At 45.3% G+C, this 16003-nt stretch overlaps 1 protein-coding gene across 1 annotated transcript; it reads left to right on the top strand.

Moving 5' to 3' along the window:
- The first annotated feature begins 3383 nt into the window (after positions 1 to 3383).
- Positions 3384 to 16003, top strand: LOC136645490 (transmembrane 4 L6 family member 1-like). Its single transcript, XM_066621746.1, has 5 exons — positions 3384 to 3554; positions 7110 to 7175; positions 10093 to 10256; positions 13226 to 13418; positions 15917 to 16003. The coding sequence occupies exons 1-5, from the start codon at positions 3384 to 3386 to the stop codon at positions 15983 to 15985; spliced, it is 663 nt and encodes a 220-aa protein (XP_066477843.1). The 3' UTR covers positions 15986 to 16003.

Below are 16003 nucleotides of genomic sequence, written 5' to 3'. Positions count from 1 at the left end.
GGTAAGGGAACAAATGTTATTTTCCCTTGAGGAGGCCTCCACGACTCTACTCCCACCACAGGAAGCAGTGCTCAACCTATTGGCATGGCTGCATCGGTGCTGGAAAGCTGGACAGGATTGGGCCGTCAAAACACTAAACATTCATAAATGATCTGTGGAGTGAGATGAGAGCTTTCACAAACTTAAGGAGAGAGGGAGATGTGTATGTTCTTGATGTAGAGAGCCAGGGACAGAATACAAACTGCACACACAGATGCAATTTCTCAGATGAGAACTAGAAGGGGGTGGAAATGTTGAGTGAGTTGCTTTTCCTTAAGGCCAATTTGTCCAATAGGGCCCTGTGGTTGGGGGGACCCGGCCCTACAGTGGAGGGTGGGCTCCCTGTAACCACAGGGTAAGCCTCCAATGATTGAGACATACAAAATTATGCAGGGGATGGACAGAGTGGATAGAGAGATGCTCTTTACACTCTCACATAACACCAGAACCAGGGGACACCCACTAAAATTTAGTGTTGGGAGAGTTAGAACAGAGAAAAGAAAATATTTCTTTACTCAGTGTGTGGTTGGTCTGTGGAACTCCTTGCTACAGGATGTGATGATGGCGTCTGGCCTGGACGCCTTTAAAAGGGGATTGGACAAGTTTCTGGATGAAAAATCCATTACGGGTTACAAGCCATGATGTGTATGCGCAACCTCCTGATTTTAGAAATGGGCTATGTCAGAAGGCCAGATGCAAGGGAGGGCACCAGAATGAGGTCTCTTGTTATCTGGTGTATAACCTGGTGTATAATCTGGTGTCTCTTGTTATCTGGGGCATTTGGTGGACCGCTGTGAGATACAGGAAGCTGGACTAGATGGGCCTATGGCCTGATCCCGTGGGGCTGTTCTTATGTTCTTATGTTCCAAGCAAAATGCTTGCTGGGCCCACTCGCTCACTCCTGCTTCTGACTGGCCCCAAATCGGGACACTCTGGAAGCAGTCGGTGGTGACACGATGGCATCAGCGCATCACTGCTGATCTACTTCTGGGTGCCGCACTGGCACCCAGTTCTGCTCCTGGCCCAGGCCGCCACTGCTTATTGTGGCAAGTGGAAGAGGCATGCAGTGGGGAGCCCAGTAAAACAAATGATGGACCCCACAAGGACTGCCCAAAATTGGACCTTGCACCTCTTAAGGCCAGCCATGACCTGAAGCTCTTCTAAAGCAGGCATTTGTTTGGGTAGTCCAAAACAGGCCTTATTATGCCTAATTCTGGATCAACTTTCCTATTAACCAGCTGATCAGTCTATGTCCAGTCATGTTATGGGGGGCATATGACTTCCACTGAAAAAAGCAGTCCCATGCTGGCGCTAGTAACATCTACTCACATAAAAGATATGATAAGAACACATGAAGCTGCCATCCACCAACTGATTGTGTCCACATAGTTCAGTGTTGCCTACATTTAGTGGCAGTGGCTCTTCAAGGTTTCAAGAATCTTTTCCTGCCCTAGCTGGGGATGCTAAAAATTGAACCTGGGAAATTCGACATGCAAAACAGGTGCACTTCTGAGTTATGGCCCCACCCTGATATAATGTCTTCATTCTCAGAGCTTTCCTGCATGTGCAAGTGGCATCAAATTAAGTAGAGGGTGGGGAAATTTGCAACACAAGAACATCAACTCACACCATGAAGTTTAAGGAAGGACAAAACTGACTGTGATTTGTTTGGGAGAGAGTAACTATCTGGATCTGCAGGGAAATGAATACGCATTCAACATCACATCTGCTTTTGCCCTAGAGAAGTTACAGGGAAGAGAAGAGGAGAGAATGTGAGCTGCTGCTTTTGGGGGTAGCCACACCATTTCCACAGCTGAAAGATTTTAGAATGGTGTAAACTGCACCTTTGCCAATAGATGGCACAATAAGATTTTATCATTGCTACAATTATAGTAGCAATTATATCGCAATTATAGTAGATACATATATTCTCTAATGCACTTTGCACTTTCCCCACAACAAATTTTTACACTCTACAAATTCCCAGCCACATGAGCGCAAAGGAGGTTAGTTATAACAGTGCTTCTCAAACTATCTGATGTGGCAGACTGTCAGGTTTTTTTGTTTTTCCAGTGCGCCAGGGACCAGTACCATTTCTTTGCCATATTGTTGTTTCTTTCCTAGATATGCACCACTGATGGCTCATGGACTGGCACTGGTCCACAACCCACCACTTTGAGTAGCACTCAAAGTACCACTGGGTAGCACTCTCTTTTATACAGAGAGTTAACAACAACCCCATAAGTTGCAGGGCTCAGCTAGATTTGAACCTCTAAGTATCCACAGTCATTTTGGGGCTACTTTGAACAAGTTATCCAAGATAGTCCTGTTTTTATCACAAAAAGCCAAAATCAAACATTTTGATCAGGACAATGCAGGGATGTGCAGGGGACGGGGAAGCAGGTGAGGCAGAGCCTCCCCATTGGAGTCCTTTGAAAAGCACAACCACTGTGTGAGTGTTTGGTCGCCTCACACAGTGGCAGTGCTTTTTGAAGGACTCTGGTGGGGATGCTCTGCCTCACCTGCCTCCCCACCCACCACATGTCCCCAGGATAAAATAAAGCTTTGGCCTCCAAACATTCAGTTAGCAGGAAAAGATGCAGGCAACAAACTCTGTGATATACAATGCAAGACCTGCTGGTTTGATGACCCATTTCCAGCGCCTGTCTTCTATCCTGGGAGAGGACAGACTCAAACTTTTGGGGTGGTCTCTGTGCAATGACAGCACAGTCAGGATACTTGTACTGTGGCATTGCCACATACCCCCTGGTGGTGCATTGGGCGTTACCACTGCCACTAGTACTGAAAGTTCAAGGGTCGGCCTACCATCGTAGGCCCTCTGATGGGTATGAGTCCTTTACGGCCAATTCCAAATGCATATGACAACAACCCGTATGGCAAATCGGTGAGACTGAAGCTGAGTGGCTTGCCTACGGCCACCTAGTGGTGGAAGCGGGATTCAAAATGAGGGAATGCTGGTTTATAGCTCAGCCTCTTAAACCAGCACTGCCTCTTCCAAAACTGCTCACTCACATGCACCTCTCTTTCCATCCCTTCTTAATTGACAGGAAGAGATCAGAGATTTCCAACTAACTCGAAACCATTCTTTCCCATCATCCCATTCTGGACTATCAAACTGCCCAACCAAGGAGTGCTTGGCCAGTAGCCATAATGTCATTATCAGAAAATCTCTCGCTTCAGTTTCAGTGTAAATATATGCTCCTCTCCCACAACCAAAAGGCACTAATTCCTGCTTTCAGAAGCCCCGTGTTTGTTCTTATGCCCTACCTTTACTTACGGTTTTCTTTTCTCATCTATTCCTTCCCAAGAGGAGAGTACACACAATGTGTACTGGGAACTGCTCCAAGATCATTGGCATTGCTCTCTTCCCACTCGCAACGTGCGCCATTGTTTCCAATCTCCTCCTCTACTTCCCCAATGGAGAAGTGTTGGACGCCAGCAGGATCACCGACTTGGTCTGGTTTTTCCATGGCATTCTGGGAGCTGGATTATTGGTAAGAAAAACCTGTTACTGTTGCAATGTATGTTTCAGCATCTTGTTAAAGAATACCTATCCAAAGGGAGTTCTTTCCAATAAATATACAATACTGGATGTTAATTTTATACTCATTTAACTATAATAAAAATAAAATAAAATAATAAATAATACAGGTCTTTCTATACCGCCTTTCTTGGTCTTCAGATTTCTCCTTAGACTTTATTCAAGGCGGTTTACATAGGCAGGCAATTTAAATCCCCGTAGGGATTTTTACAATTTGAAAGAAGGTTTCTATCTTTCAAGAAACCACAACATTCAGATGTTTCTTTCTTGATCTGGTCGCACATTCTGGCCTCCATCCTCCCACGCTCAGAGCAGATGGAATAGCTCGGCGTCGCATGGTGCCAGTGGCCTTGAACTGGCGACCTTCGGATGTTATCTTCAGGCAAATGGAGGATCAACCCTCTAGACCAGACCTCCTGCCCTATCATGGCTCCCACATTACAAGTGTGGATAGAACTGCAGCCTAATCCTACCCAACTTCCCAGTGCCAATGCATTTGTGCCTACAGGGTGTCTGCTGCAGTCTATGATCATTTGTTCCCTTACCTTGGGGCTGCATTATGGCCACATTGGCACCAGAAAGTTGGTTAGGGTTGGGCTGTAAAAGACATACAGCCCAATCCTACTCTTTCCTCCTCCTTCCCTCCCCCTCCAAAATGGCTACAGCTGCATCTTGTGATGGGGGCAGTTGTTGAGGCCTCTTCTGGGTAAGGGAACAATCCCACAACTACTGTATTCCCTTTTCATGGGTGCGTGAGACCACATGACATGGTGGACTTCATGTGGCTGTTCAGAGATCATGAAGAGAGCTCTGCAGGTTCAGGAGATGGGGGGGAGAAAGAAGTTAAGTAGGGACATACCCCTGCAGGTCAAAAAGAACGAAGTAAAGATCTGAGGGCTCAATCCTATCCAACTTTCTAGCACTGATGTAACCATACTAATGGGCGTGCGCTGCATTCTGTGGTGGTAGGGTCTCTTCAAGATCATGACTATGTTTTTTGCAGAAGCAAATGTATTTGTACATCTGCAGAGAAAACAAACAGCAAATTATGTTTACATGCAATGCTTTAAAAATAGCCATAGGGGCCTGCTCATAAAAAGCAGTGATGTAAACATAAGTGTATATGGAGTGGCAGGACACGGCTTTTGGTGAAAGACCTAAATAGAAATAGCCCCGGGTCAGGTTGACAGGCATGACACAGGCACACAAAGAACAGTAAGAGAGGAGGAACATCCATTGATTTTGCAAACAGTGACAACAGCACTCTGAGAGTAGTTATTGACCTACAATGCAGCGCTGCAATTAAAGTGTGTTTTCTCTGGGAAAAATGTCATGCACATCTCGGTGTTGGCTGTTCAGTGCTGGTCTCCTCTCACAGCCACGGCTGGATGGTTTGCACTTGAACACCATCAGTTCAGCGTTAAATAAAGAAATGGAAGATCCAGTTGTAGTTTGCTGCTACTTCCTCTGAGAGCCTTCTTGATAAGAACCGAATCTCTTAGGATCTCCGACAAAAACACGTGTCTCTTCTTTGGTGAGGAAGAAGAGGAGGCGGTTTCACTAAAGCAAAGGCAGAGATTGTAGCTCAGTGGGAGGGACCTGCTTTGAACGCAGAAGCAGGTGCTCTCCAGGAAGGCTAGAGAAAAAAAAAATTCCTGATATCTTGAAGAGCTACTGCTAGCCTGTGTCAACAATGCAATAAGAGCCCAATCCTGTTGCGTGTCTTCCCCCTCCCCTGCCAAAATGGCTACCACTGCATCCTGCAGTGGGGGGGGGGAGTCTAGAAGATCTCCTCTGGGTGAAGGAACAATTGTCTACTCAGGGGAAGCTATCTGAACTTTAGCTAACTAAATAGCTCGTGCAGATCCACTTGGGTCCAAAAGTGATGGGTTTGGGAGGGGTAGCTGCCAAATCCTAACCTCCTTCCTAGACCCAAACCTGCAGTGTGAGTCCACATGGACCTGCACAAGCCACTGACCCAGTATATCTATTTTGACTGGCAGCAGCTATCCATAGGAGGAGACCCTTTCTTAACTCCTGCTACCTGATCCCTTTTAACTGGAGACGCCCAGGTTTAAATCTGGGATGTTCTGCATGCAAAATTCATGCCCTTCTCCTCCCTATGGTACACAAATGTAAATAAATACATTAAAATAAAATATTTAAATAAATATCAAAATAGTTGTTGTTTCGTATGCCCAAAATTTTCTGAAAAGGAAAAGCAACTCAACTCATCAGTTTTAACAAGTCCTCTAATAATCCCTGGGTTATTAACGCAGGAGGTGAAACAGCAGCTATCATCCTATGTTGGGTGCTGGAGCATGAGAACATCCCCTCTCTATTATGCATTCTGCTTCCTGGCAAAGTTGCATTTTAACCGCAAAAGACTGAGAGTCGCCAGCACTTTAAAAAGAGAGACACAACAAACAAGCAGTGACCTTTATGGTAGGCAAATGTCCTTGCACTGAGCCTGGATGAAAAAAAAAAGCAAATTGCAAATTGTATGGGAGGGCTGCTGGGAATACATATTTATGTGGCAGGCACTGGTTTTGTAGAAATTAGTTGGCTTGACTATTTTAAGAAAAGGAAATGAAAATAAATTGTACTCCCTTGCCCCCACCTTTTTCTTTTGAATAAAGGTGAGTCTTTACATCTCTCCCTTTGGAGGAAGATATGGTATCTGTGGGGGGAAATGTACAGTTCATTTTTTTTAGATTTTCTTAAACAGGGACAAAAGAAGACAATACTTAAACCAGGGGGGCAGAGTCATCATTCATCTCCTCCCTATTCTCTCTGCAGACACAGAACTCCCACCCAACATATAGTCAGGCCTTCACTCTATTCTCAGGTGCCAGACAGCACTGGCATTCCTAGGGCGGCGGGCGGGGGGGGGGGGGAATGCTAAAGTTTTCAGGCACAGGAATTCTGGTGTAATGCAGCCCCCCCCTTCCCCTTCACAGCTGTAAAAGCTTAGCTTTGCTTTGATGGAAGTTCACATGCCTGCAAAACCTAGCATTCCGTTCTCCTCGAAACACCAGCGCAGGCAGGCTCTCTGAGAGTTTTAAAAATTATTTTTTAAAGCGGCATGTGTAAGTTTGTTTGTGCATTTAACCAGTTTATATATGGTTATATATAAACCCAAAAAAGTATATGCTTAGAAATAGTTACAAAACTGCTCTGTGAATTGTGGTGAAGAGTTGCGTTGATGACATTACAAGTGCTAGCCTATAGGTGCCCTCCACAGTCTTTGAGAGCCTGGCTTTTTAAGAGCTTACATCACCACTGAACCTGGAGAGAACAAATGTATGTATGTCAGCAAAGTAGTCATCTCCACCACTAGAATGTTTCATCCCTTCTATCCCATCCCTTGTGTTTCAACATGCTTCAGCATTAAGCATCTTTGGTACAAATTCAGCCTATGACACATTCTGCAAGCCCATGTAAGGTTTTTTTTTCAAATAATTGAAAGCGTTTTTGAATAATCATTCCGTCAATGCTTCTTCTTCAGGTTTTTTTGCCAGCAGTTATGATGTTGGGTGCAGGTGGATCAAAATGTTGTACTAACAGATGCGGGGTAAGTAGCCCCTTGTAAAAGGAAAAAGTCTCAATAATCTGTGGTTAACTGTTCTTAAACAAGAAATGAAGGGATGATAAAATGGGGAAAACGGAATAGACAGGTTGTAAAATGCACACTCCACCACTAACTTTATGAAATGCACCAAGGACTTCTCCCTGCCCCACTGGTTCCTTGCTCCAAAACAATTACTGTACGTTGGCTTCAGAAAGTCTGTCAGATTCACTAATACTCCCATACAACCACACCCCAGATAATAGCCATGCTTATCTTCATCCTTCCTTTTTCAGAGAGAAAATATTCGTGCTCAGCTGGCCATAGAAATGAAAAGACTTGAGCTGTGTTTTTCAACTGGTGGTACATGTACCACTGCTGGTACTGGAGGAACTATCCAGTGGTCTACGCAGCTACAAATGGTGGTAGAAGGCTTGGCTTGGCGGACAGAGCTCCAGAGCATGGTTTTATCATGCTTGATAAAGCCAGCTCACCCACTCACCCTGAGCCTTATACTGCTGCTTATAGCATCACATCTGGCCTCCCAGCCCAGAAGTACCTGGTGGTGATGTCATTGCCAATTACTTCTAGTGGCACTTAAGATCATTAGACCATGAGAAATGGTACATCGGGGACAAAGGTTGAAAAACACTGGACTAGAATAACATGGCACTTGAAATTCCAAATTTAAACTGAAAGCCAACCTTGGCCATTATGCGGTGTTGCTGTGTCTATGGCATCTCCAGGCTGAAAGCTGCTGGCACCTCTAGGGTGGAATACATGCAATGCTATTTATTGGCAATGTGACAAAAAATGTATTTTAATATTTGAAGTGCCAAGAGGACTGCAGTGGCACTGTTCCCCCTTGCCACCCTCTGCCCTTGCAACTTCTCAAGTGTTTTGATTTCTGAGTCCTGGGCTTTACCATCTGATAACCTTATCAGCCAGAGGGTAGCTTCTTTCAGCCAGCCTCCTGCCACCATGTCCAGTGTGCTGGAAGTCCTGAGACTCCTCTGTTAGAGATTTCCACCCTCCCTTCACTGAACTACAGTGTAAGTCTGCTTTGTTGAGATGCCCAAAGAGACAAAGAGGCCTTGATGCACTCTTGTTTACAAAACTGATAGAAGGTCACATCTCAGGAACTAGTGCAATGGATTGGCTTAACCTTAACTGGTACAAGGAGTGATCTGCAGCAGGGCTGAGCCATGATCATATCTGCTGCCAAAATGTTCCATAATAATCATGGAATTGTTTTGAACTTCCAGATTCTGTTCTCCTCCTATTCTCAGTTTAATGCATCGCTCACATAACTTTGCTTATCTATGCTTGTATTGTATTGGCAACCTTCAGTCTCGAAAGACTATGGTATCGCGCTCTGAAAGGTGGTTCTGGCACAGCGTCTAGTGTGGCTGAAAAGGCCAATCCGGGAGTGACAATCCCTTCCACACCGGGAGCAAGTGCAGTCTGTCCCTGGTCTGTCTCCCTGGCTATGGGCCTTCCTTCTTTGCCTCTTTGCCTCAGACTGCTGGCAAAGTGTCTCTTCAAACTGGGAAAGGCCATGCTGCACAGCCTGCCTCCAAGCGGGCTGCTCAGAGGCCAGGGTTTCCCACCTGTTGAGGTCCACTCCTAAGGCCTTCAGATCCCTCTTGCAGATGTCCTTGTATCGCAGCTGTGGTCTACCTGTAGGGCGCTTTCCTTGCACGAGTTCTCCATAGAGGAGATCCTTTGGGATCCGGCCATCATCCATTCTCACGACATGACCGAGCCAACGCAGGTGTCTCTGTTTCAGCAGTGCATACATGCTAGGGATTCCAGCACGTTCCAGGACTGTGTTGTTAGGAACTTTGTCCTGCCAGGTGATGCCGAGAATGCGTCGGAGGCAGTGCATGTGGAAAGCGTTCAGTTTCCTCTCCTGTTGTGAGCGAAGTGTCCATGACTCGCTGCAGTACAGAAGTGTACTCAGGACGCAAGCTCTGTAGACCTGGATCTTGGTATGTTCTGTCAGCTTCTTGTTGGACCAGACTCTCTTTGTGAGTCTGGAAAACGTGGTAGCTGCTTTACCGATGCGTTTGTTTAGCTCAGTATCTATGTTTGACTGCTTGTCTAAAACCAGCATAACTTGTTATATTTTCTCTTCATTTTCTCCTATGCTAGCCCGCTAAAATTCTCCCATGTCCTCCCTATACAGAAGTACTTCCAGAATTGCAAGCTTGAGATTTCACTACCATTTTTCAAGGATGTGTTTTTGTTTCTCTTGGCTTTCTTTTGATTTATTCTTAAAAGTTTGCTTGTTTGTTTACCATGATGTTTTGTTTTTTGCTCACTGTTCCATTGTGATTATTTTGCTACTGTTTTAAAATTGGTTTTTTAAAGATGGCTTTATAACCTTTTACAGTTATACATTTATTTTTCAAATTTTTATACAGCCCTTCCTCCAAGGAGCTCAGGCTGGCGTACATGGGTTCCTTCCCTCCTTTTGTCCTCACAACAACCCTGTGAGGTGGGGCAAGCTGAGAGTGAATGGTCCAACGTCACCCAGGAAGCTTTGTTGCTGAGAGAGGATTTGAACCTAGATTTTCCAGATCTAAGTCCAACTCCCAAACCACTACACCTTCCTGACTCTCAGTGCCTTCAAAAGGACAGAGCCTAAAAATATCTTCAATCAATCCATCAAATATTTTTCCTTATGAAATACTAGATTTGGTCAGGTATGCCTCTGCCCTCATACACGCACCACAATAAATATGATGTACTTGATGGGGAAGGAGCGTGAGGTGGACTGGAGAGGCAGCAGGGGAAAGGGATGCTTCACCTTTACCCTGCCCACTGCTTCTCCGCTCCAAGTCACACAGACCCTAGCCATGACCCTTAGGGTCTTTAAATATGTGTTGCCCCTGACATAAGGGTTTCTTTGGCCTTTCAGATGCTACTCTCTGTCATCTTTGCCGTGCTGGGAGCAGCAGGTGGAGTATACTGTATGATCATCTCATCCTTGGGGTTAGTTAGCGGTCCTCTCTGTGATACTGGTGATGAGGTATACACCTATCCTTTCAGGAACAAGACCTTCTTTGGAAACAAGACCTTTGTGTGAGTAAAGCCAACCCCCCCTCCCCGCCATTGTGTCAAGAAAAATAAAAGAGAAAAAATGGAAAGAAACCACTAATTAAGACACCAGCTTGGTGAACCAAAGCTGACTAAATAAAGGACAGTTCAGTATTAATTCCCCCAGCTGTGCTGACATGAGAAGCAGTCAAATTGACTGAACCCGCAAACAGGAGGCCTTCCATTTGCATTGGAAAAGACATCTGCTGAATGAAGCCTGCTCATGAGTAGACATTATAGGAAGATCTTGATCAAGAGATCAGGATCATAACACCAGAACCAGAGTACATCCACTAAAATTGAGTGTTGGGAGAGTTAGAACAGACAAAAGAAAATATTTCTTTACTCAGCGTGTGGTTGGTCTGTGGAACTCCTTGCCACAGGATGTGGTGATGGCGTTAGCCTGGATGCCTTTAAAAGGGGATTGGACAAGTTTCTGGAGGAAAAATCCATTACAGGGTACAAGCCATGATGTGTATGCACAACCTCCTGATTTTAGAAATGGGTTATGTCAGAATGCCAGATGCAGGGGAGGGCACCAGGATGAGGTCTCTTGTTATCTGGTGCGCTCCCTGGGGCATTTGGTGGGCCGCTGTGAGATACAGGAAGCTGGACTAGATGGGCCTATGGCCTGATCCAGTGGGGCTGTTCTTATGTTCTTAAGAGAAAGAGCCTTGCTGGATATGGTGGTATTATATTAAGTGCTTTACAGAACCTCTGTTTTAATTTCACGTCCAACTAATTGTGGAAAAGGCAAACTATTGGTTTGCAAAGGAGGGAATCACAAAGTAGGAAAGGAGTGAGAAGATAGGTTTCCATATATTGAGTTAAGCTCTTGGTCCATCTAACTCATTGGTGCCTGCACAGATTGGCAGCAGCTCTCCACACATAGGAGCCTTTCCTAGCCTTACTTGAAGATGACAGAGATTGAACCTGGCAGCTTCTGCAGGCAAAAACATGTGTTCCAATAATGAGCCGTGGCTTTTCCGCTAAGGGAGTTTCCAAGCCTAGGCCGTGGGTCTGACAGCCAAAGCACAGTTTGGCTGTGATGTCTAGACTACTAAAGTCTACTGATAACTTAGAGTGGTGCTCAAACTTTTTAGAGGCCCTAGAGCAGTGATTTTCAACCTTTTTCATCTCATGGCACACTGACAAGGCACTAAAATTGTCAAGGCACACCATCAAGTTTTTGACAATTGACAAGGCACACCGTGCTGTCAGCAGGGGGGCTCACATCCCCATTGGCCCTACTAATAAAGGACCTACCCCAAATTCCAGTGGTACACCTGTGGACCACTCGCGACACACCAATGTGCCACGGCACAGTGGTTGAAAATGAATGCCCTAGAGGCTGCTGCCTGATTTATAAATGCCAAGGGCTATAATGGTGTTTGGGCAGCAGTGCTCCCTTCTCCAAGTAGCCGTTTGTTCAATGCACATAGGTTAATCTGCCCTGCCAGTTTTGCAAACCACCAAAAATTGGATCACAACCCAATGGGTCTCGGGTGCGTCTCGGACCCACAGTTTAAGAACCACAGAATTTGATGCCATTTAGAAAATATACATTAAAATGCTGTATCCCAAGTTGTTATAGCCTATGGTTTAAAGTACATAGATAGACACGAATTTAAAGGTCCAGGGGATATTTCTGGACTACAGCCTGGTATCTGTAATTTGAATTACTTTGACAGTTAATTTCAGATACCTAAGATCATTTTTCAATCTGACTTTTGGCTTGTGAATAGTTCAAAAGGTCTACTTTTCACTTGATTTTTTTCAGACTGTTAGAGCCAAGCTTTCAAAGGAAAAATGAGGCAGATGTGCCTATGTTACGGTTTGTTTGTTTTGCCATGTCTGGTTCTAAACTTCCTCACTGCTCCCCCCAATAAAATTATAGTTGAAAATTGGGCATTTTGTTTTAAGTCTTCTTGGTCTACCCTTCTGTTTGTACTTCAGTTGGATTTCTGAGAAAGATAAACGCCTGTAATCAGTCATCAACAATCATGCTGCATTCAAGCAACATGGGGAGTAGATGAACAAATCAAGAAAATGGTTTTTCCTCTGGTAGCATTTTCACTGTGTTCTTGCTAGAAAACATTCACAGGTGATTTATCTTGACATTTAGGAGCAGCACAGGCTCATTATAGCTAATCTGAACAAAGGCAAAGTACCAGGACAACTATAATATGTTACATTTTTTCACCCCTGTGGAGAAATAGGTTTAAATATTGTCTTCACTGACTCAGTAGCTCTCCAGGGATTGAGATGGAGATCTTCCCCAGCCCTACTTTGACTGACCCTGGCAGTGGAGTACCTGAGGGGGGGCAAGGGGTTCAAATGCCCTGAGCGCCAGGCTTGGAGGGGCACCACTGCGAGCCACTCCCCCCAGGCAACACCCCCCTCGGCAGCACTCAGTCGGTGTGCCAATATCGGTGTGCCAATCTGAGGGCCACCTCCTTAGGGCCAGTCCTCAGAGGCATTCTGAGGGCAAGGGAAACCGCACGCTGCCTCCCCAGCCCTCAGAAGGCCTCCTGGCCTTTTGGTTTTGGGCCAAAAACTGGACCGTTTTCAGCCTCCAGAAGGCCTTACAAAGCCTTCTCAGGGAGACCACGTGCACCGGGGGGGGGGGGGGGAGACAGCTGGCATAGGGAGTGGTTAGCTCTAGGGGGTAGCACCCCTGGGGGTGTGGCCCAGGCAGTGCAGTTGCCAGGAATGCCACTGGACCCTGGGACCTTCTGCATAGAAGACCCAGGACCAAATCTAGGACCTTCTGTATGTAAAGCATGTATTGTTCAATAGAGTAATGGCCCTCCTCAAAGATTATCATCTCTGAATCCAGCATTCTGATGTTCTGGCAGTGGTCAACCTGGTAACAACACCTCCAAATCCAATGAATGAAGTATATCTAAATGGAAGGTTTCTAACAGAACCCAATTTAACTTCTCCCTTTGTAGAGACAATTATTTGTTTAATCAAACAACATGGAGCATTTGCAAAAAACCTGAGAACATCATCCTCTGGAACACTGTGTTGTTCTCTCTCCTCCTGGCCATTGGCACCATCGAAGCCGTCCTCTGCCTGATCCAAGTCGTCAACGGGCTCATCGGAGTCATCTGTGGCACGTGCCAGAGGAAAAGAAAAGTCAGTGTAAGTAAGAATAGAAAGGGACTGTCTGTTCTCTCCACCTGTAACGAAACAGAACTGGGGAAGGCACAAGTAGGAATGGAGGCCAAATGGATGATTTGTTGCCAGTTCTGGGCTTCAGACCAAACTTTTTCTTGCTTTGCTCTTGAAGTCCTGTGGGCAATAGTTCAAGGTCCATAAATGGGACAGGATCCAGTTGGGGGAGGCATTTGATCCTCTGATATCAGCCTCCACAGGTGAAATGTCTTTGGGAGGGGTGAGTTCTGACTGTCCTGGGACTGTTGTCTCCATGGGGTCCCTCTGTGTACTGAAGGCCATGGTGAGATCCTTCTCCCCTGCCTCCTCCTGGAGTATGACTTCTCGGGGTCTGGGATCAAGGTGTGACTGAGTCCTGACAGAGCAATACAAGCAATAGAGGGAATGGAGCACTTCCTTTACGAAGAAAACTCTCTTTGTGTGAGAAAGAAGGGAAGGTTAGAAACTATGAGTTGTATTTGAGGACCAATGTGGGAAATTATTCTGTCTTTCCCAAAAACAGGGCCCGATCCTATCCAATTTTCCATTGCCGGTGCAGCCGTGCCAGTGGGGTGTACACTGCATCCTGTGGTGGGTAGGTAGTCACAGAGGCCTCCTTATGGCATGGGAACATTTGTTCTCTTACCTCAGGGCTGCATTGCGGCTGCACCAGTGCTAGAAACTTGGATAGGATTGGGCTCTTAGGCTGCAATCTTGTACCCTGTTACCTGGAAGTAAGTCCTACTGAATGTACTTCTAAATAGGCATGCATAGGATTTTGTTGTTAGTGGCCACTACGGAAATTGATATAAAGCAGATTTAAGACAAACAAAAGGAACTACAGTATATTTCATTTCACAACAAATCATCAGCCTATGAAACTCTTTACTATATAGCAGGGGTGTCCAAAGTTTTTGGCAGGAGGGCCACATCATCTCTCTGACACTGTGTCGGGGGCCGGGGGGGGAAGAATTAATTTACATTTAAAATTTGAATAAATTTACATAAGTTTACATAAATGAATACATTAAAGATGAAGTTATATGAATGAATAAAGGTCTTGCAATAGCTCAAGGCCTATAAAAGTCCTTGCACAAAGCAAGGCTGGCCTTTCCTTTGCTGCTGCTACTGCATCACAGATGTGAAACAACAACCCTCTTCTCACAGCTCACACGAGTGGTCAAACAGTCGCCCTTACGCTGAGAGCAATTGCATCAGGCAAGTGTGGGCTCCAGCAAATCTCCGGTGGGCCAGAGTCTCATTGGAGACTGTGGGCTCCCTGAGGGCCGCATTGAGAGGCCTCAAGGGCCACAAGTGGCCCCAGGGCCGGGGTTTGGGCACCCCTGCTATATAGGACAGGGCTGTCAAACATAAGGCCCTGGGGCTGGGTGCAGCCTGCGGAAGCTTTTTATCAGGCCCTTGAGCTCTCAGCTGCTAAGCAATGCTGTGGTGGCCCTGCTGAAAGGGCAGCCCACATGAAAATTGGGTTCTCCCATGTCTTGAAAAATGATGATTTGTGTGTTTTCTCTTCTGTGATTTGCAGCTAATGAGTTTCTAAGTGAGAAAAGGTGCTTATTTTTGGTTATGACCTGTTTAATGACATCACTTCCTGCCTAATGTTATCACTTTCTGCCCTTGGCAAGCATCATGAATGCTATTCGGCCCTTGGTATGAAACAACTTTGACACCCCTGATATAGGATGTTGTGGCTGGCCATGCAAATGACTTCATAGGTTTTGATTAGTACATGATGGTTAGGTCTATCATGTTAATTTAGAACTTTTTAAAGGCTGTTTATGTTAGTGTCCACAGCATCCTATAATAATAAATAAAAATAAATAAATAATAAAACTTTATTTTTATCCCGCCCTTCTCCCCAAAGGGACCCAGCAATGACAAAGGGACTATAGCAATGAATTCCATAGGTTGATGATGTAGAATGAAATAGCTACTAGCCAGGATAGTCCAAGGAGAACCTTTAATTTTCTGACTGTATATACCTCTGGCAAGCAGAGGCTGGGGCTTAACAGAACAGGATAGGCTATCACCACCCTGTCCTATATGTGCATTTCAGTGACACCTCTCATATTTCTGTCCCCCATGGAGACAAGAAGCTCAGGGTCATTTACACTGAGTGATCCCATTTTATACACACAGCACCTTTCAACCAGAGTTATTCAACATTTTCATGGTGCTAAAGGTTTCACTTGAAACACCGGATGTCAACAGCTGCCTTGCAAGACACTATATATCTCAGGGGTGGGCAAACTTTCAACTTCAGTGATTCTGAACCTTTAACAATTGTGTAGGAGAGAGAATTTCAGCAGGTACAGCTTGTCATCAGTGCTTTAAGCATTCAGCTTTATTTGCCTGTTACGTTTAACTGCAATCCACAATATAAAACAAGCTGTCCAGTCCTGATTATTATGAGAAATGACAATATCTTATCACTCTCTCTTCTGTTTGTTTTCAAACGGATATTGCAGGAATGTGACCAGCCTTCAAATGACGCAGAAGACAAAAAGAAATGTGTGATTCGTGTACAGTCAGGCTAATGCATGTTGCTATAAGGA

This window comes from Tiliqua scincoides, chromosome 3, assembly GCF_035046505.1.
Source record: "Tiliqua scincoides isolate rTilSci1 chromosome 3, rTilSci1.hap2, whole genome shotgun sequence".
Lineage (NCBI taxonomy): Eukaryota > Metazoa > Chordata > Lepidosauria > Squamata > Scincidae > Tiliqua > Tiliqua scincoides.
This window is presented reverse-complemented; position numbering and strand designations above follow the sequence as displayed.

Coding starts and splice junctions, on each gene's coding strand:
- LOC136645490 (XM_066621746.1), top strand. CDS start 3,384: ATGTGTACTGGGAACTGCTCCAAGATCATTGGCATTGCTCTCTTCCCA. Junction 3,555..7,109: donor TTCTGGGAGCTGGATTATTG/GTAAGAAAAACC, acceptor CTTCTTCTTCAG/GTTTTTTTGCCAGCAGTTAT. Junction 7,176..10,092: donor GTTGTACTAACAGATGCGGG/GTAAGTAGCCCC, acceptor TTGGCCTTTCAG/ATGCTACTCTCTGTCATCTT.